The sequence below is a fragment of the Polyodon spathula genome, chromosome 26 (genome assembly GCF_017654505.1).
Source record: "Polyodon spathula isolate WHYD16114869_AA chromosome 26, ASM1765450v1, whole genome shotgun sequence".
NCBI classification, from domain to species: Eukaryota; Metazoa; Chordata; class Actinopteri; order Acipenseriformes; family Polyodontidae; genus Polyodon; species Polyodon spathula.
Window position 1 is genome coordinate 3,380,909 of NC_054559.1, and position 22,934 is coordinate 3,403,842.

The following is a 22,934-nucleotide window of genomic DNA, read 5'->3' on the forward strand; positions in this document are numbered from 1 at the left end:
TTATCAATACCATTACCATTCTACTAGCACTACCTGCTGCACTGCAGTCTTTGCTTTTACACCCCACATATCAAGTTTGTGAGGAAGAACAAATATTTATCATCAATGTACATCCACAGAGATCCATCAGTATAATTAAATTTAGATTGCCTTGTGTGCTCTGGGTTGCTTAGATACTATCTTCTTAATTAGCATTTAACAGCAGTCATCTCTTTATTATACACTTCAGAAACAAAACAATGGCTGTTGTCTTAAGTAAAAAGAAAACGTTTTGTTATGGCTGTACTTAAAACAAGCTCAAGCCCTACAGGCAGTGGCCATGTTAATAGGAAGAGGGGAGTCCTGTGTAAGTCTGTGCACATTGTTCTGGTTGATGCAGATTATTCATTGTTTACAGTCATTGGATTACCATGCCCTCGGGTTGATGCTCGTCTCAATCCTCTGCAGCCGTCACATTCCCCAGATATTTCCCTCCTGCTGTAGGTATCATAAGAATAAGCAAAATGTTGGGAACAAGGCTTTTCAGCCTCTTGGCACTATCTAAAAAAATCTATTTTCATGAGGAGTCTAATGTCATAATACGGCAAATATCGAGAAACAAGAGTTTTGGGGGTCATCTTTGATCCCCATCTGTTATTTCAGACTCATATTAGGGAAGTTACTAAAGTATCTTTTTACCATTTGAGAAATATAGCCAAACTTAGACAAATTATTTCCGTATCCGATGCTGAGAGACTAATGCATGCCTTTGTTCTATCTAGAATTGATTATGCACTTTTTTCTGGTGTCCCAAAACGGGTGGTATCCTGCTTGCAGCTTGTTCAGAATACCGCCGCTAGAATTCTGACTAAAACCAGGAAAAGTGAACATATTACCCCTGTTTTGGCCTCTTTACACTGGCCCTCTGTGCAGTATAGAGTTGATTTTAAGATACAAGGCTTACAAGGCCCTGAATGGATTAGCGCCTAGTTATTTGCAGGAGATACTGACGCCGTATCTGAGATCACAGGGTGCGGGGCTGCTGATTATTCCTAGGGTCAACAAAAGCAACACGGGAGGAGGGAGGGCTTTTTCTTGTAGAGCTCCTAAATTATGCAATGCTCTGCCATTTGTTGGGAAAGCTGAGACTGTTACAATTTTAAAGTCAAAGACTAAAAACGCACTTTTATAAAATGGCTTTCTTATCTTAGTGGGTTTTAATGTAACTGCTTGCTGCTTTTGTGTTATTATGTGTATACTGTTATTTAAATGGTGTAAAACTGTGGCAGTTGTATGTGTGACATGCTATACAAACAGGGCCGGTGTCAGCAGTGGCGCGAGGGATGCGACTGCACCTGGGCCCAGCCTCTGCTGGGGCCCATACCAAAGATATTCTGTTGTCACTTTGCACATACCAGTTTTTTTTACCAGTCCATTATCAGAAAACAAAAACAAAAAATTGTTCTCCCAGTTCAAAAATAAACTGTGGCAAAGTTGTACTGTCAGTCAAAACACACATTATCAAATCAGAGTTACGTAGGCGGGACTCAGCGTGAAACTTTATAATAGGTCAGTGTTGATTAAAAAACAACAGACGTGGGGAGGGGAGGGGGGGTTGCATTTCTTTCCCAGCTGCTGTTTATAAAGATTATAACAAGCAGTTTACTAACAAGGTATATACTCACCAATACTTATGAAAACAATAAACACATAGGCCTATCAGCCAACTTTAATTCTCTGTGCAAACTCCTACATCACATCCCAATTTTTCATAATAGACTTGCCTGGTTAAAAAAAAAAATAAAAAAAATAAAAGCACTTGGTGGATGTAAGCTAACTTTTCCACAGTTGGCTTGTTCAAAGCGAAAAGAGCAGAAAAGACAGCTAGAAATTTCCCAAAAAGAAGCAGAAAATGCTATAAAAAAGTGTACAGTAAATGGTTTGAAAGTGGGCCGACAACAGCAGATGGAAGTATAGCGCGGCAGCGGAATTGCCAACCTCCTCCTCACACGAAAAGTAAACAGTTGAGCTGGAGGAAAGACCTGAATCAGAGACATTGAATTTTGGAAATGTACAACAACAGCAAATACAAGGTACTGAATCATGTATTGTAAACCCGGTACCCAGTCAGTCACCTTTATGTGATTTTTATGATCCGGCTTTTGTACCAAAGAGCTAAGAGTTGAAATCATGAAACATAAACCTGTGCAGATAAATAAACTGAAATCAGAAATCACACATGATTTGTACTGAATTTGATTTATTTTAGGTTGAGTTTCTTACTATTTTTTTTTTTTTTTTTTTGGGGGGGGGGGGGGGGGGGGGGTGTCATACTTTTATATTAAAAGCACTATATAAATGCAATAAAATAAATAAATAAATGATATGATATACAGCATGATACTTGTGATGGTCCTGAGGGATTTTTAATGATGGACTTTTTTTTTTTTGAAATGCAAGACCAATGTTGTGTATCTTATTGTCAACTAATTTTAGATCAGCAAGCTTATTTGCAAAAGCACACAACCACCTCTGGCCTTCACTGTTCCCTTAACAAACTATTCTCAGAACTTTTTTCTTACTCTTCTCCACACATACATCTGGTCGGTCAAAAGCCTTCTTTTTCCTTTTAGTTTGCTAGTAAATCACAAGAGCTGCTTTCACAGAGTGTGTGTGAAATACTTCTATGCTTATTCACTTTATCAACAAGACTTGTGTGTCGCTGCAATCTAGAAGTAAATGTTTCCATCCTTTAGCCAATTGCTACTTCTTAAAAAAAAAAAAGCACAAAGGTTTTACAGGGTTCTTGGAAGAAAGAAGATGTGTTAAGCCTCTCAAAAGCTTGAATGGTGGTTCTTCACATTAAAAATGGAACACAATGTATGTAGATGGAAAGCGGTAAAGCCCTCACAGAACCTGTGGCATTCTGTCAGTCTCCGAGTGAAACATGACAAATCGGGAGGGTATGGTTGGAAGCCGAAAGTGGCTTCACAAATCTCTTAATGCTGCCAAGTGTTTACAGGAAGGTTTTCTGAATGAGGAAACCCCTATTTAAAAACAACAGGCCGGTTTAATTGCCTTGTATTATAAGTCTTCTAATATGTCCTTTTTTTCTTTCCAGGGGATGAAGGAGACAACTTCTATGTAATTGACCAAGGCGAAGTAGATGTAAGTAAAATAAAAACCAAAGAAACCATGCTCTGTAGACGCATGTTTAAACCAATGCTTCTATATGTCTTGAAAGTCATTGAAGAAGACTGTAATACATGACTGTCCATTCCTGAACCTAATGTCAAAATATAGGTTATTTACTCTTTCTCACAGGGCCTCGTGCGCAATCTGTCACGGAACCCCTGAAGTTGTTTTGTCACTGGGGTTTTATACTTATTAATGTCAGTCATCCTTAACTGTTGGAATATTTCATCCATAACTATTAAACACGCAATAGAATTTAGAAATCCTAACAGAAACTTAATAAATACAATGATAAATGTTTTGACAGTGTTAAGTCTTTTTGAGTTTAGTCAATATTTTGAAAAAGACTTCTAGTCAAAACTTATGTCATTGAATGAAATTGCTGCTAGAAAGCATGTTCAGCTGCTGCTGTCTTCAGAACCATCTCCACAGTATGGTAGCTTTAAACACGTGGCAGCCCTTCCTACATTGGGACGGTTATGAATGGATTTTGAAATGTGATCCACATTACTGGTTTGAATTGATCAACTGGAGAGGGATGGCTTTGCCGTCATTGTCTTTTAACATTTACAGCAAGAGAGATACTGAACAAGAGCATCAACTCATTATTTACATGTATAAAAACATGTTTCATAAAGTTTTAGTCTAAATCAGGCAGCGTTATGTTTAATAACACAATAAAGAACTAAAATCTTGGACATATCGGCAAAGGTTGGAAATACTAAAAGAAACATAATAAATGACAAATGTTTCAACTACAAGCATTTTTCAATGTCTTCTAAAGATGTTGTTTATTAAATTTATATTTCTAAATTCAGCACTGTTGAATGTTTAATAGTTCTGGATGATTTTATCTGCACAAGGCATGATGTTTTCTGATTTTAAATTGAGGATTTATTTGCAGTAGATCAGATTGTCTTTTTGTTTTTTTTAGCTCTATTGCAAGTTGGAGCGAGGTAGGGATGGGAAAAGTCAGATTTAAATATTTGTAATTAAGAAGTGTAGATATTACATTGCTGCTGGTTTTATGATTGCAAAATGCATTTTCTTTTTTGGCAGTAGAATTAAAATGATAGAATATAATATAAAAACACAGGAAACCACCTTTCCTGTATTTATATAGGACATAAAAGAGATATAGGATAACAGAATGGTAGATCAATCAAATTCCCCTCCCCATTTCAAAACATGCAAACAATGGAGCCACATCTCCTGAACGGGCAGGTGAAGCGTGACATAGATGGTAGCAATGATAGTAAGGTTTCAATAGAGGAATAGTCTCCGCCTATTACTGTGAAACAAGTGTACTCTTTGAAAGGGTGACGAAATACAAATTGAGAGTGTTTATACAAGCAAATCTTTTTCAAAGCGTCTATACTTCACCCATTTTTAGACATCTGGCCAATGCAAGCATGTGGAAATGCTAATTTACACCAAGAAAATCTTTTTATTCAGTAGATTTATCTATGTAAATAAAAGATTAGTTTTATTGTAATATGGTCTCAGCTTTGTAGATGTTAACTTCACCAGCTTTACAGGTTTTGCATTCACAAAGAGCAGAAGCAGGTGAGCTGCTTTCCTAACTGACCCATAGTATCACCCTTGGTATTTACCTGCAAAATTGGGAAATGTATTTATTAAACACTGATAAATTGATAAAAAAATAAAAAAACTTTATATGGAATAAAACCCCAAAATAGGAGTCTTGAAGATATCTAATAATTGGTCATTTATGCTGAAAGACATTTCACCTTTCCCCTTCATTAATGAAACTTATATACCTCATAGTTTAACTATTGGACTGTTTCTGAAGGCTGCCTGACTTGTGTGTTCATTTATTATAGTGGAAGGTCAATGTATCTGTGGTCAAATTTATCAGGAGATTTTTAAGTTGTTTATTTTTTGCTTCACCAATGTAAATATATTTAGACTAGAAAAAAAAAAAAACGAATGGGGACGGGGAACGGACGGACGGATGACAACAGAATGATTTGAAGACTAAAATATTAAAAGGAGTTGATTTAAGTTAACCTTAACCAGTGATTTAAGCACAGAAACCAGGACCAGAGTTGGAAATTACCTTGAAATTTATTTAGAACAGAGGGAAGGAGACAATTCTTCACACAGAGAGTGGTGAGTGGATGAAATGGTCTACCTGGTCTGTTGCTGATGGAGACACTTCTTCACACAGAGATTGGAGAGGGGATGGAATGGGTTACCTAGTCATGTTGCTGAAGGAGACACTTCTTCACACAGAAAGTGGTGGGGGGATGGAATGGGTTACCTAGTCATGTTGCTGATGCTGAATCACTGGGTTCCTGTCAGACCCGACTTGACAAAGTTCTGAGATCAGTCAGCTACTAGGAACGACAAGCATAGATGGGCCCAATGACCTCCTCTCATGCAGAAATTCTCTTATGTCCTTATTATTAGAAAACATGAAAATTATAAATGTTTTGTAGCATAACATACGCGTGCAGTACAACAAATTATAAAATCAGTTTAAAAACCAACAAGCCAGTTGACTTCACTGGGAAAATGGGATCTATTCTCTTTGAATGGCAGATTGAGTACTGAATGAAGGAATCGCTGGTTTCACAGACAGGGGTGGGGAAGTCACAGTAGGATATTAAGATGAGCATGGACATAACAGAGGAGTAAATACATGCCTGCAGACTGTGGTGTACTGAACTGATAGGGGGATGCATATTAAAATTGCTGTTTGACATACTGCAGGTAGACTTGTGTGAGGAGGATACTAGTATTTGGGAGAGCCTTGATTAAGGAGTTTATCAAAACAGAAGCTATAAAGTTTCCTGTTTTTTAATGAATTGAATACATAGCTTAATAGAGTCAAACTAAAAAAAAAACAGTCACTGTATCAGAGATATTGTTTTCCTAGAAACTTCGTTACGTCTATTAGCTGAACCATTCCCTTTCAAGTTTGAAAGTCATAATAAACCCTGAAGATTGTGACAGTTGTGTGTGTCGGTTTTTTAAGTGTTGAACACTACAAATGATAAGTAAGCTACATGCCATAAGGGCTGGAAATTTTCAGAGTAAACAGGGTAATTGTGTTAAAGCAACAAAACAACTGAAACTAGATCTGCAAAGTAGGATGTCACACCGTTCCAGGCAACAAAGAATGCTGTTAGACTATTGTACTAGTGTTTTTCTTCTCTGCAAGACAGTGGAAAACTATGATTGTGCTTTTGTGTTTATGAATGCGTTTCTTAGTGGACTGGAACTAGAAGTAAAAGCAAACACAGAAGCCCCTCTAAGTGTAGCTGTGTTGTTCTCCAGGTCTATGTCAACGGGGAATGGGTGACCAGCATTGGAGAAGGAGGAAGCTTTGGAGAACTGGCCTTGATCTATGGAACCCCAAGAGCAGCAACGGTGAAGGCCAAGACAGACCTGAAGCTGTGGGGGATCGACCGGGACAGCTACAGGCGCATTCTAATGGTATGTGTGATCTACTATGGTAAATGATGGTATCTAATGGTATCCAGCACCTACAGGCACAATATAGAAATAAGAGAACCTAGTTTTTTAGACGGCCATTTTCTTCTTCACAGTGGTAGAGGGTGTAAGCATTATAATGGTGAGATGGAGCCGATTGTTTTTGGTGTCTTTTTAAGGACTGTAAAACAAAAGCCGGATTTACACATTGTAATTCCAGTCTGAGGAACAGCACTGTATCAGCCACTCAGAAATGGAGCTTGGCAGCAGATGACCTTACATCAAATCAGATCTCTTGAAGTCTGATGCTTGAATGTTTACAAAATAAAGTTTTATTTTTATTTTTGCTTTATATTGTTAAAAATGTAATTATTAGTGCCAGATTATTAGTAATAATAAGTATGGCCATAGTGAACTAAAGGTCTTGTATTCAGTTCATGAATAGGTGGAATACATGCATTTGATAATAATAATAATAATAATAATAATAATAATAATAATAATAATAATAATAATAAGAAGAAGAAGAAGAACTAGAACTGCCAGGCAGTTTTACTGCTCCCAAGCCCCAGTATCATTGCCCGTCTAAGCGTGTTTAGTTCTCAATGTGCCAAGTTTAAAATGAGCAACTTCAACTTTTCCACAGAAGAAGATTTTGAATTTTTGTTTTTCAAAAATGCATCAGATGGCCATCTTGTTTAACGTACAAATGCTATTTTTGAAAATGTAAGTTTTACCAACAAAGGCACGATAGTTTTCAAGTTTGGAGTTAATCAAGTGAACCATTTTTAAACTGAAGCAGTTTTAAATATAAGAAGAAAATGTAGGAGTGGCAGCCATATTGTTTCATGAAACATAACCATTTTAACATATTTATGTTCCACTGTCACCGGAAGGATGCCTACCAAGTTTGGAGTCTGTTGGTCAGACAGTTTTCAAATAAAAGCAGTCTGCTGTTAAGGGCGCGTTTCGGTGAGATTTGTGGAAGCCATTTTAAGTTGAATTGTATCACAGCAGCTTCTGCTTTGCAAGCAGGTTTGGATGCTGATAATATCTGCCAAATGACAGTTCAATCACTTCAACGGTGCCAAAGAAGAACATTTCGGGAGGTTTCAAGAAGAAATGCGTCACACTGCCATTTCAGTTTAACACCAGTTTCTTAAAAGTTAGTTGTATTGCTACAGTGTCAAGGATGATGCTTGTGAAGTTTCGAGTTAGTCAAGTAAATTGTTTGTCAACTGAGGCAGTTTTAAACTTCGGACGTAAACGTACACCTGGCAGCCATCTTGTTTTATAAAACATCACCATTTTCACGTATTTGTATCACATTGTTACTGGGATGATAACTACCAAGTTTGGAGTTTGTTGGACAAATGGTTTTCAAACAGCAGCAGTTTGTTGCTAGGGGTGTGTTTCGATAAGAATTGTGGCAGCCATTTTGACATAAAAATTTATCACAGAAACTTCTGCTTGGCAAACTTGATACGGGTTTGGATGCTGATGATATATGCCAAGTGTCAGATCAATTGCTTCACCGGTTCCCAAGAAGATGATTTCGAAAGGTTTTATCGAAAAATGCATCACGGTGCCAATTGCAAGGATGCAGCAGTAAACTTTTTTCAGCATCTGACAGCCAATGTATCCAGCTTGTTACCTGCCAAGTCAGAACCTGATCAGTCACACAGCTTCGAAGCAGCAGCAGTTTAACGTTTTGGGAAGAAAAATAATAATAATAATAATAAAAAATAAAAAAAATCTTTAGCAATAACAATAGGCTTCCCATCCTTTGGCTTGGAAGCCTATTAATATGTTCCAGCAAGCTTAGATATTTGAAAAGCATACCTGGGGATGCCTGTTATCTCAGTACCTCTGCACATAGTCCAATTGCAGCTACACCACTGGAGGGACTCTGAACTGCAGCACAAAATGATACCAGGAAGCAGCAATAACTTTTTCTGTGTTTTTTTTTAGATGCCTGCTTTTACATATAAAATACAATAAAAAAAAAACACCAAAATATCTTCAAAAGAAGAAAAGGGGGTAATGATAATGTTTCTAGTGCTAATAAGAGGATGGGTGTTAAAATCTTGGGTAACACTCCTGTAAGTGTGCTACCTCCTTTACACCACAGGTGTCAGTAACAGACACTTGATTTGTTTCTTTCTCTGGACCCCAGGCACCCCACTGTATAGACCAAAAGTCCTGGAAAAGCTCAAACTGAAGTACTGTCACTGGGAGCTGTACACAGTTCCACTGACTTTGAAAAGACAAGAACCCTTTGAGCTGGTACATTAGTCCTTTTTTATAACATCATGAACAGAAACCCTGGGTGGCTTGAGCTTGGTTTGTTCTTGTCAGCATTGTTGTCTCACGTCAATAAACACTAATTCCATTGTCTTTGTAACATTTTGAACAGTGCTTTCCCTGTTTTAGTGAGTGAGTGAATCCAAGAAAAGGATAAAAAGCTGACATGAATGAAAGAAGGATTGAGGAGCAGTGCCAGTAGCAGTCTGCAGTAACCCTGTGTATACTCTGGTGACATGCATCTTAACTCATTCTTCAGAAATCACACAAGGATTAAACCATGAACAAGAACAATAAATCTTTATTCCACCCAATAAGTATATAAGAGTTAATAATATACAGATACAGATAAGGTAATTACTTTGTAAAATAAATTGTTAGTCACATACCTTGTTAACAATGTTAAAGACAAGACAGTATACGTGTTTAAACCACAACAGGCTCTATATAATCAGGCTGAGAGTGTGTTTTCTCTTGCCCTCTTTGTGTCACAGACCCGCTGACACAGCAGATTGCACAAGAAATAACAAGTTGATTAGAGGTACTGTTGCTACCAAACACTTAGACCCCGTTCACACTACGGAGCCCAGGGCCATCCCATATTTAGGTTTGCAACCCCGTTCACATTTGTGTTTTTAAGGCATCTGTGCATTCACATATGTGACTGAAAGGCAGGCCTAAAATGTGGCAAACCGTTTTTTTTTTTTTTTAATGGAACGATAGCCTGCACTCAGAATGGAAGAGTGACCAGGATATACAGTAATCCTTTTGTAGCAGATGTTTTTTATTTATTAATTTTTTTCAATGCAGCACAGTAGCAATTTTATGGTATATATTAAAACTACATGTTGTCTATTTTGACTTACTGTTATGGTGTGTAACGGGGTGACGGTCCGCACTTACCCCCACCCACAGTCACATTATTCTCTCAAGAACACAGAGGTATTTAAAATGCGGGAAACAGCAACTTGCTAGAGTTGACAGATATAAATATTTATTTTCGTAATGGATACTTCACTCAGATTGAAAATGACTATCAGCTTGTACATACAAGGACTGACATTCACAAGACAACCTCACGACTGACCACCTAATTGTACTACTGCTCCCTCCTGAGGAAAGACACGGCATTAAATAATGTTAAATACATGACACATGTTTCTTTTCATGATATATATGTATGTGTTTAACCTGTATGAATACTGCCTTTGTTTACAAACACAATCGTTAAACTATTCTATCGCTTACTTGTCGTTGTTATTATTATTATTATTACTATTATTATTATTATTCTCTCATCCCTAACCATTACCAGTAAAAACAGAACATTAGTATTACCCCTTCCATTGGAAGATCAAACATATGGCTACAACAAAACCCTTGTCCTACATGTAAACGACAACTTCATTAAGGGAATCGCTCTAATCTAAACACAGCAATATGCCGTCACATATCAAATACACTTTGCCTAACAACATGAACGATGCATAATAAACCACTGCTCTAGCGCCAGTAGAATAACATTAACAATCATGCTAAATAAACAATGGTGGCTGAATATGCCAAGTCATTAGCATTATTGACACCCACGATCCTGCAGTTTTTTTATATTTATCGCTTAGTTACTAAATAACAAGAAGAAAATGTAATTGTGACAAATTAAACATAATTATGAATGCACTGCAGCTTGTATATTATGTGAAAGAAACAACGTGAATGATAACCCGCTAGATGTTTTTAAATGTATTTTTATAACTAAAGTTGTGTGACGTAGATAAATTCCATTCAATATTGATCTAGCACAGCAGTCAGCTTTCTATTTAGTGTCTACTGAGCTACATAACCACATTGGTCATGTGATACGAAACGCTGTCCCTAAATCTGCTTTGCATTCATACACACAGCTCTGGAAAAAACTAAGAGACCACTGCAAATTTTTTCTTAAATCAGCATCTCTACATGTATGGCAGCCATTCCATTCTAGTGTCTGTTGAATTCCAACACAGGCACACCTCATTCTAGTGAATGAGGTACTGATTAGGGGATCACCTGAACCAAATCTTATTTAACGAGGAAAAGTATAAAAACTACTCCTGTGGTCATCACTTTCCTCTTGCAATAGGACCAGCTGGATGGCAAAACAGTGCTAGTAGTACCTCAAAAGTAACTGGAATCAAAAAATAACTATTGACCATGCCCAAAGAGTTGAAAAGGAAAGAACAAGGTCAAGCAGCACACATTGGGGACAACAAAGCTACACACCGGCAGAGGGCAAAAACGACTCTCCACTGACCGGGATGACCGCCAACTCATTCGAATGTCACTCAACAACCGTAGGATGACGGTTAGAAACAGGCTCCTAGGGGCAGGGCTGAAGTCGTGCAAAGCTAGAAAAAAGCCCTTCATCAATGAGAAGCAAAGAAGAGCCAGGCTGAGGTTTACAAAAGACCATAAGGATTGGACCGTAAAGGACTGGAGTAAGGTCATCTTCTCTGATGAGTCCAATTTTCAGCTTTTACCAACACCTGGTCATCTAATGGTTAGACGGAGACCTGGAGAGGCCTACAAGCCACAGTGTTTCGCACCCACTGTGAAATGTGGTGGAGGATCGGTGATGATCTGGGGGTGCTTTAGCAAGGCTGGAATCGGGCAGCTTTGGCATGAATCAAGCCAAGTACAAGGTTGTCCTGGAAGAAAACTTGCTTCCTTCCGCTCTGACAATGTTCCCCAATGCTGAGGATTGATTTTTCCAGCAGGACAGTGCTCCATGCCACACAGCCAGGTCAATCAAGGTGTGGATGGAGGACCACCAGATCAAAACCAGAGAAACTGATAATTTTGCAGTGGTATCTTAATTTTTTCCAGAGCTGTATGTAAAGGCCGGCCCTGGGCCGCCTCAGATCACAAGTGTGAACGGGGTCTTAGAAACATACATTAGTTTATTAAAAAAAAGAAGTTCGCTATAGATTCCACTGTAAACAAGGCTCACTGTTACTCATTTTACCCAAGATATATGTTGTTTCATTTCAAAATGAGTAGTTGCTATTGGTCTAGACTTGTCTGGCAGTAGTTTTTTAATTAAAAAAACATCTTGGAAAATGTTGGTTTGATTAATTATATTATCATTTTAGATACAAGATACATTTTTAAAGTCTACAGTTTTGAATTGTATATAAACAAGAGTATTGTCATATTAAAAAGCAGTGGTCTGCTGCTGTGAATTTTAGAAGTGCACTTTGCCATCCCCATCACATGCAGTAGCCAGTGTTGCGTAATCACACTTTTATTTTTCTGGAGGAGACTGACATGTGATGTCAGATTAGAAAGTAAAACACTGGTGTCTCTCAAAGTTATTTTTTAAGGGAAGTCTTTGCCTGGGGTGTTTTTTCTCCAACTGAATGTCGCGTCAAAACTTCAGAATAAGATTTAACAGCAATTGAAAAGTCTTTGACTAAAAGCATTTCCCCTTTTCTTTGTCTCAAACAGGGCAGCACACTGAGAAAGAGGAAGATGTACGAGGAATTTCTGAGCAAGGTCTCCATTTTGGGTCAGTTGTCTTTGTTGAGTGCTTAAACGACATTCAGCAGCCACACACACAGCTCGCACACAGATCACTCTTTCAAGCATATCCACGGCCATTTAACCGTAAAAAGTATGTCTAGGATGGGAACCTTCAGTAGCCACCCACCAGACAGTAGCTAAGCAAAGAGTGCAAAGTGACTCAAAATGTATAAACATTTATTATGACACAGACAAGGATCTTAGAGGAATTCTATGGAGAAGCTTTAGAAAGTAGTCCAAAAGGGATTCCAGAGTGACTCATGCTGGTCACAGCTTAAGATGTAATGACTTTACTTAGAGGCCCCTGGAAAGTAAAAAGCTGTGGCAATTATGATGTGATGACATCGATTCTGACTGGTAGGTGAGAGAGAGTTCCCATGATAGAGGAAATAACCTCTAGCTTGTAGGCTAAATAAACAAACCCCACAACTCGACACACTCCAGCATTCCCTTTCTGCACTCTCCTGGTCCTCAGAGGCACTGCTCACTTCTTGTGCTTGGATTGTGTTATTTTGTGATTATTTTGATGAGCATGAAATTGAGACATGCTCTCAATGTTATTCAGCAGGACAGAAACAACAAAGGATTAATCCCCAAACTTCCTATAAGGGAGGGAAATGCTACCGTGAAATGTTCATTCTGTGAGAGTGGGGGTAACATTAACACTTGAATGGTTTCTACAGGGCCATGCAGTTCAAACCACCACTCTTCTATTGTGTGTAATGGTGCTAGTAGGAGCAGCACTAAATAGTCAACTGGTTAAATAGTTAAGTGACCGTCGACCTCAGAAAATGGCAGTCGTCGAATTGCATGTCACACGATTGCAAAATAATTGTAGCGTTTCAGATAGACTGAAGTAAACTTAGGTTTGCAGTTCATCAACATATAAGTGACATTTTAGAAGGTTAATCAATAGTTTTTTTTATAGTGCACAAACAGCACAGTGTTACAAAACAGTATGTGCACAAGAGCTCCAGACATTATGAAATACATTATTTATTAATATTGTTTCCAAGGAAGCGAGTATTCGACTGTGTGACTATTGCACAGCATTTTCAATAGAACTGTTATGCTGTAAAGTTAGACTGTGGTCTGAGAAGGTCTGAAGAATAAATCTATACATGCAGCCACCTCTCTATAGTGTGAGTAGCAAGCCCAAATGCTACAGTAGGTGTTTTAGAAAATATTTTCAAACTAGTGCAGTGGCTTAGTACCATTTGTATGGAATGTTTTGCCTGAGCCCTACATTCAAATGTCAGAAATTGCAACACTAGATCTGCCCAGGATGGTGCCTAAAATTTATTATATTTTCAGTGTCCCGTAATCAACTACAATCTAATTATTTGTGTTTACCATGCTGCTCCACAAGAAACCAGACCTTCTTGGCTATTCGGTTTGTTTCCATTCTCAGATCTGATTTGCATTCCCAAAGAACTTGTGAAAGAACAGGCATGTTTCCATTACTGCCTCGTGAAAGAACAGGCATGTTCCCCATTACTGCCTTGTGAAAGAACAGGCATGTTCCCATTACTGCCTTGTGAAAGAACAGGCATGTTCCCATTACTGCCTTGTGAAAGAACAGGCATGTTCCCATTACTGCCTTGTGAAAGAACAGGCATGTTCCCATTACTGCCTTGTGAAAGAACAGGCATGTTCCCATTACTGCCTTGTGAAAGAACAGGCATGTTCCCCATTACTGCCTTGTGAAAGAACAGGCATGTTCCCCATTACTGCCTTGTGAAAGAACAGGCATGTTCCCATTACTGCCTTGTGAAAGAACAGGCATGTTCCCATTACTGCCTTGTGAAAGAACAGGCATGTTCCCCATTACTGCCTTGTGAAAGAACAGGCATGTTCCCCATTACTGCCTTGTGAAAGAACAGGCATGTTCCCCATTACTGCCTTGTGAAAGAACAGGCATGTTCCCATTACTGCCTTGTGAAAGAACAGGCATGTTCCCCATTACTGCCTTGTGAAAGAACAGGCATGTTCCCCATTACTGCCTTGTGAAAGAACAGGCATGTTCCCCATTACTGCCTTGTGAAAGAACAGGCATGTTCCCAATTACTGCCTGCATCAAGTTAAAATGGTATCTGCTAGCTCTGATGTTGCTCAGAGAAGAAAACCAAGTTTTGTTTCACTGAACATATAGCCAATATTGATAGATACAAGCTAGGCCTTATTTAAATCAAGATTACCAGGAATTAATCAGCTTTATTTAAAAAAGGATGAAATCAGTGCTAATTGTTTATTTCTCCATAGTTTTCAGGATACATATTAGGGGACGTGCAGAAGCTTCTGGGTGCAAGAGTTTAATAAAGTGAACCTGTGTCAGTACTGGAGTGCATGAACAGAGAGCCTCGAATTGCACTAGTTTTGATTTAGGTAAATGGATTAAATGTAAAGTCATGGATTTGCTTGGTGTGAATCAGTACTTCAACATAAGATAATATACAAAGAGAGGAGGCCATTCAGCCCATCTAAACTCATCCAGGTTCCTAATAGCTGATTGATGTCAAAACTTTGTCAAGCTGAGTTAAAGTTAAAGGATCCCAGTGATTTCAGCATTAACAGTATGACTAGACAGCCCATGTATATCCCCTCCGCACTCTCTGTGTGAACATCCTTCCCTCTGCCCTAAGGCTCCATTTGATTTCCCACTGGTAAGAACATAAGAACATAAGAAAGTTTACAAACGAGAGGAGGCCATTTGGCCCATCTTGCTCGTTTGGTTGTTAGTAGCTTATTGATCCCAAAATCTCATCAAGCAGCTTCTTGAAAGATCCCAGGGTGTCAGCTTCAACAACATTACTGGGGAGTTGATTCCAGACCCTCACAATTCTCTGTGTAAAAAAGTGCCTCCTATTTTCTGTTCTGAATGCCCCTTTGTTTAATCTCCATTTGTGACCCCTGGTCCTTGTTTCTTTTTTCAGGCTGAAAAAGTCCCTTGGGTTGACACTGTCAATACCTTTTAGAATTTTGAATGCTTGAATTAGGTCGCCACGTATTCTTTTTTGTTCAAGACTGAACAGATTCAGTTATTTTAGCCTGTCTGCATATGACATGCCTTTTAAACCCGGAATAATTCTGGTCGCTCTTCTTTGCACTCTTTCTAGAGCAGCAATATCTTTTTTATAGCGAGGTGACCAGAACTGGGTTCTGTGCTTAAGTGTTGGTTAGGGTTAACTTTGTCAACTTCTTTTAAGATTTAACCCCCCCCCCACCACCTTAATTTTTCATTGTTCTAGGTCAAATAAATTCAGTTATTTTAGTCTATATAAGTATATATTTTTAAAACCTTAGGCACTTTTTACATGAACTTTGAGGGGTTGCAGTTAGGTGTCATCAAGAGGGATAGATCCGCTGATCAAAAACTGCCTGCAACTTCTCCAGTCTCATTTGTCTCAATATAGAAGCCAGTCTTACTTAGGATGGAAAATCCAGAAATCCAAGCAAACATTTGCACCAGTATTTAATCTGAAGTGCAGCATTGCTACTTTCAACACTTGTGTTTAAGAGTTGGTAGTATGTAATAATAGAAATGTGGTACATTTAAACTCAAAAGCATGGATTTGTGTTCTGTGTCATCCCTGTGAATTTACACAAGCTGACAGACTACTGGCAAACCCTGTTTATGCTTTGGTACGTATGCAAAGGAAGAATCAATATAAAGAGAAACATTCTCTTTAGAGAGAAAGGCAACAATGTATAGGAGTTTCAGTTAGCAGAGACACTCAAGCTTTACTAAAAGTATGCTTATTTAGGTGTTGATTCTGTCCTATCAGTTTGTTTAGATTGTATACCATGGGAAGATTGATACATAAATGAAAACAAACGATCGAATGGGACACAACTTTAATAGAACCCCAATTCAGTCTGTTCAATGGTTCAGTTTACATTCCTGACTTTATTTTTTTGTGCAGGTTTACTTGGATAATGAAAAACAATTATTATTATTATTATTATTATTATTTTATTATTATTATTATTATTATTAACTATTACTACTATTGCTATTATTTGAACACCATATTTAGTTTTTCTACACTGCACATATTAAAAGACACCTATGATTGCATATATATAATGACTTTAGAACTAGAAAAATACAGGATGGGTTTACTTTGCAGAATATCAGTGTTTCAAGATGCCATGAGGGTGGTCCTATAACCTCATTCATTACACATCAATTGCTGCCTCCACCTGTTTCCTTGCTCTGCTTGAATCTGATGCATAACCTCCATTAGCTTTCCAGATTCATTGTTATTACCAATAGTAAATATATATTTTACATGTGCAATCCCCAAAGGCAGCGGGTCCTCTACAGATGTATCAGCAGTGCTTGTTTTTCCTTCCTTCACCAAGAGTTTCTTTTGTTTTAAACTTTGCAGAATCCTTGGATAAGTGGGAGCGCTTGACAGTGGCTGATGCTCTAGAACCTGTCCAGTCTGAAGATGGTGAGAAAATCGTGGTACAAGGAGACCCAGGAGATGACTTCTTTATCATCACAGAGGTGACCTTTTATTGCAAAGTACAGGATCCTGCATCATACAGCTCGTCTACATACCAGCATTCTGTAGAATTTAAATGTACTGTGGGATCCCCTTTCCAATCCGGAACCTGTTTATTATGGAATCCGGCATGATTTGTAAGTCATGTCTTCCTGAAATCAATTTAAAAGTAAAGAAATAGGAATGTAGCAAGATTCACACGTGTATCATTGAATTATAATACTTTGGCTACATGACCTATTGTATCGTTATAGAGGTATGTACAGTTGTATCACAAGACTAAAAGCACAACAGAACTCATTGTAGTTCACCTAGCAATCCTCTGTGTTTTGTCGACTAGCCCATGACACCTAAAGAGGGCACGACGGTGATTCTGGCGTCCCAGCATCACCACCCTCTGTCCTCCACTCAACTCAGCCCAGCTTACTTACCCATACATAAGCGTTTCTTTTCTTTCTATTGTGCTTGAGAACTCAACCAGAACCAGAATCTTTCCATCTCAACCACAGCCAGTTGCTGCTCCTCTCTGCTACTTCAGATAAGTTCTTCACTGTGTGACGCAACTCTTGGCCACTGAATCCGACGTCTCTCAGAAACCGGGTTGTAGAGTGTGCCACAAATCCTCGACAACCCACCTCCACTGGGTAAATCTCACTGTTCCGCTTCAGCAGCTAGTTGAACATATCGCCTCATCTACAGCATCCTCCCATGGCACTGTTAACTCTACCAGCCTAGAATAAATGTTTATAAGTAATTTGCATGCACAACATGTATCTTTATAGCAAACATATTTTGGTGTGAGGCAACTTATCAGTGTTAGTGTTGACCAAACTGTCTGGCACTATAAAGGAGAAGCCTGTCATATTGAACAGCAATGAAAGTCTCCTTCAGCAACATGACTAGGTAACCCGTTCCATACCCTCACCACTCTGTGTGAAGAAATGTCTCCTTCAGCAACATGACTAGATAACTGTAAAAGGGCAAGCAGCCCTGTATATTTAGTTGTTTATTTTTAGAATGGGGTATCCCCCTCTGCCCCTGTGTTATTTTGTGTTTGTATTATGATTTATTTATTTGTTTATATATATACATATAAATACAGTGGCAAAAGTATTCAGACCCCTGACCAATTCTTTTTGGCAGATTTGCTCCAGGTTGTTCAGGTTGGTTGGACGACGCTTGTGGACCGCAATTTTCAAATAGTGCCACAGATTCTCAATGGGATTGAGATCAGGACTTTGACTGGGTCACTGTAGGACATTCACCTTTTTGTTCTTGAGCCACTCCAATGTTGCTTTGGCCTTGTGCTTGGGATCATTGTCCTGCTGAAAGGTGAATTTCCTCCCAAGCTTCAGTTTTTTAGCGGACTGAGCAGATTCTCTTGCAGTATTTTCCTGTATTTTGCTCCATCCATTCATCCTTCAGTTGTAACAAGATGCCCAGTCCCTGCTGATGAGAAGCATCCCCACAGCATGATGCTGCCACCACCATACTTCACTGTAGGATGGTGTGTCTTGAGGCATGGGCAGTGTTAGGTTTGCGCCACACATAGCGCTTTGAGTTTTGTCCAAAAAGCTCTATCTTGGTCTCATCTGACCACAAAACCTTTTCCCACATTGCAGCTGGGTCACTCTCATGCTTTCTGGCAAACTCCAGACATGCTTTTTGGTACTTTTTCAGTAACGGCTTCTTTCTTGCCACCCTCCCATACAGGCCAGTGTTATGCAGAGCTCTTGATATGGTTGACTGGTGCACCATTACTCCACTCCCAGCCACTGAACTCTGTAGCTCCTTCAAAGTGATTGTTGCCATCCCTGTTATTGTATGGAACTCGTGGTACAGTAACGTCAGCTTTAATCAGCGTTATTGTATGGAACTCGTGGTGTAGTAACGTCAGCTTTAATCAGTGTTATTGCATGAATCTCGCCATATAGTAATGTCAGCTTTAGTAGCAAATTATTTTCAAACTGAATTTAATAAAATCAGTCCGATAATGCTTTGAAATTGAGTTGATTAGGACGTTAATGAACAAATGTATCGTTAAAAAGCTTACTTGTCACAGGTCATGTACATCACTTCCTGTCACAACGACTAGATAAGGGGAACTTGTTAATCAAAATGCATGCTAACAAGATCAAGAAAAACGAGTGGAAGCATAATTCACTGTTAAGGAATCAACTACTAGAGTAGACGGAGATGGCTTCAAATGGAAATGAAAAATAATGGGAATATCTATTTTGTGTATAATTTGTGAACTTCTTTAAAATTCAGCATTTTCACATCCCGAATTTACATTTATTTAGAACACATAAAATTATGATTTACTATTATCTGGCATGTGGATAAAAATCGGACGGCAGGGATTTAAAATAAAATAATAATAACTTAGCCCCATTAGTCATTTACCCTTATTCAGGGGGGATATCCCCGGATATTCGGAGAGCATCATCGCCGGGATCTCCTAGCTGGGTGGTAAATAGTGTGCAAGGTTACATCATCAAGATATTGAATGCCCCGAAGGACCTACAGGGGCAGCAGTTGGTGGTTGTGCAAAACCTGACTGACTACCAGAGTCATGTGGTTGAAAATCAACAGGCTTTGGTGCAGCATGTGTCAGAGATAGGCACTTGTCTTAGGGAAGTTATAGCTAGTTTGGTTCCTATTCTGCAGCTTCTTAGTTGTCAGCTGCAATCACATGCTGGAAGTGTACAGGGACAACAGACACCTCCAGTTTCCGAGGCTGTATCTGTCCCTGTGTGCCACACTGGCCGGCATGCAGATAGAGGGGAAAAATACTATTTTTAATCAGACATTTTTATTTATTTATTTATTTATTTTGATTGGGCCGGGGGGGGGGGTAAGCCATCTATGTAGGCTACATACCATGTATGTAACACTTCGTTATATATTTATTAAGCATTTAAAATTACAATAAAACTCACTACCCAATACACAATTTGTTTATAATTGTTCGGTGATTTCCTCTAATCATGTTGAATGCATTTTCTCTGGCACTTTACTCACCTCTGCGATAAATAAAGTCAACGTGATTAAAAGTAGACACCAAACACACAGTATAAAAACATTTTCTATGTGTACAAACGTGTGAAGGTGAAAGTGTATATTGTACATAAATTGCACTTACCCGTCATATAAATCGGGATTGATTTTATTCTTAATACAAGAATAAAGTAAAATTTGACTGACGTATATCTGGATAATGGATATCCAAGTGCTGACTGTATATGCATGGTGCTACGGTGATTTTAGTGCAACATGTGTGCAATCGATGGCTCCCGTTACTCTGGGAAATCCAGCAATGTCATAAAACTCCCTATAAATATTTTGTAGCTGCTCCTGATTAAGTGGGAGACTGATAAAACCATTAACCTGCTTTGTCAAGTCACTTGTGACCATTTGAAATGACCCAGAGACATTAAAGTACAATGCTGACGCTGTAGCTCTGGGTTGAAGTCCTACAGAGTGAAAAGAAGCGGTCGGCTGATGGCGCGCTCTTCGGAGGACAGCATGTATTCGTCTTTGCCACTCCCGAGTAAGCGCAGGGGTGGTAGCGGTGAGCTGTGCCTAAATACAATTGGACATTCCAAATTGGGAGAAAAACAGGGTAAAATCAATTGGTGACTATAAATAAAAAAAAAAATAGAAAAAAAATAAAGTACTGTGGAAAAGGCAGAGGGAAGGCGAACGCATCAAAAACAGGAAGAATATGGTGTGTGAGAAGTAGGGGGGTGAAGTAAAAAAAAAACAAACATTCAGAGTCAATGAAAATAAACAGATGAGATTGCCAGAGAGCATGGGAATGGATGGGACAAAACTAAAATAGAACTTCTTAACATTTCTCTTCTCTTGATGATTTAGTGGAGTTTAAAGGGATAATAACCAAGGCTTGTTTCTTTAGAGCGTTTAGTGTTAGACATAGACAGGTTTCCACTCTGGCCTTCCCAGAACCCATACTAATCAGACAGAAAACTTGTACTAGACCAGCTGTGGACCAGTCTGCAGCAGAACTGGATTTGCTTACATTCCATTCCAAAATGGTTTTGCAATTGTTCCACCTCCTGACTTCAATTACAAAAATCACAGGTTGTGAGTACATTAGTCCCCGAAGCTTAAAGGCTCATGTAGCAGGGTGGGAGCTGTGCACATAAGGAGGGGACTTCTGTGATTGCTTATTGTAAATAAGAGTGTAGTGATTGTATCAGTAAGAATGGGATTGGTTTTAATGGGGAATCTGATGCTCTGTTTAGCAGCCTGCCCACTCTGTTTAGCTGTGTGTTTACCAGCTGCAAGCTCCTAATCAGCAGGTGGGCATGGTGCGGCGAGCGCCAGGAATAAAAGGGTCCCAATTTATACAGATCAGGGCTTCTGTAAAGCCATCAGGGTCAGAGTGCTGCTGCTGCTGAAGCATGGGTCCATCTGTGCCTGAATGACTAGAGTCAGGAAACGAAGCGACCACATCTAACGGTGATCTTGTGTATATTCCGAGGTCAGGAGGTGATTGGGTGGGTTTGTTCCGGGAGAAGGAAGCTGTACTTGTGTGTATATTCCGAGTTCAGGAGGTGGTTCTGGGGGTTTGTTCCAGGAGAAGGAAGCTCTACTCATGTGTATATCTGAGGTTGGAGTTGGGTGAACTTCCCACGGGACAGTATAGCATACAGACGTGGAAGCAGGACCTTCACTTGTTAGTGGAATAGCGTGAGCCGTCTCCACGGCACCTTTTGTTTATAGTTTTTGTACAGTGTTTATTTTGCCTTTTGTATGCTGGGCCATATGTCTCATGTGAGCTACCATTGCATCACGTGGGGTTCCTGTATGTATGGCGTGTCAATCCCAACCTTCGATTCTCGGTCTCCTGTCAATCATGCAGCAAACACATCCACGTCCTTCCTTCATTCATTGTAGCCAGTCCATAATTAAGGTGTTTAGCTATTATTTTAGCCATTACACAAAAAATAACATTCACTGTTTGTTTTATTACATATTATGTTCATATTCATTGCCAGCAGTTTATGTCCCTTCAAGAACGTGACTGTTGCCTGCTTGTAAAGCATGGACCTGTTTGTTTGCTTGAGGCCACATGTATGTAGCGAATGCTGGATCATACCTATATTGTGGCACAGTGGAGGTCCCCTGCATGCAAAGATGTTATGTGTTGCCGCAAGGCTTGTATATAATGTGTGTGCTTTGATTCCTCTGACACACTGCTTCGCAGTACTAAATCAGAGGATTGCTGTTATGGAGGCCCCATTTGCACAATTCGTTTATTCTTTTAACAATATAATTCATATGCTGAGCTTTCTGAAAACAGTGGAACACTGAGAAAAGCCCCATGTAATTTTTTTCCAAATGCTAAATTCCTTTTGTAAGCCGAGACAAACATTTAATTTTCAGATATTTTCATGCCCTAGTTTCCCACTCCTGCTTTTCACGCAATATAAGCACAAAATTAAACTTTCCCAGACAAGGCAGATGTGGAATGTATCTAGTGGTTTCCAAGGTCAGGAAACTGTCCCATATGGGGTTTCTGAGAATAGGTTGTGGCAATGCAAGTCGAATTGCCACAGAGACTATGGCACGTGAATATGACTACAAAAGCATTTTTTACAAATAAATTGTAGCATTCTGTAAAGTGCCTCTTAGGTGCCATGGCAACATGCAGGGATTGGGTGTTTTGCTTAGGTACACTGAGAATGTTTTCTTAGTCTTTCAACTTTTTTAGTTGTTAAAAAATGTTAATTGTTAGTCACTTACAGTAATGGGAGATGGCAATGTTAGTTAATTCTGATTTAAAACTCTTCTGGAGGTTCAGGGGTCGTGCACACAGCCGCATTTAACTATACACTGTATAACCACAGCGCCTCTTTTTTTATAAACAACTGATCCAAAAAAAAAAAAAATATATAT

The 22,934-nt window shown here is 38.9% G+C and overlaps 1 protein-coding gene across 3 annotated transcripts in view; it reads left to right on the plus strand.

Annotated features, from left to right (window-relative positions):
- Positions 1 to 22,934, plus strand: part of LOC121300936 (cAMP-dependent protein kinase type I-beta regulatory subunit) — a 197,317-nt gene that overhangs the window by 157,534 nt on the left and 16,849 nt on the right. For all 3 annotated transcript variants that reach the window (XM_041229937.1, XM_041229938.1, XM_041229940.1), the window contains 4 exons: positions 3,101 to 3,147; positions 6,478 to 6,636; positions 12,424 to 12,484; positions 16,890 to 17,011. In XM_041229937.1, coding sequence (XP_041085871.1) covers positions 3,101 to 3,147; positions 6,478 to 6,636; positions 12,424 to 12,484; positions 16,890 to 17,011 — 389 coding nt within the window. The remainder of the gene's footprint in view (positions 1 to 3,100; positions 3,148 to 6,477; positions 6,637 to 12,423; positions 12,485 to 16,889; positions 17,012 to 22,934) is intronic.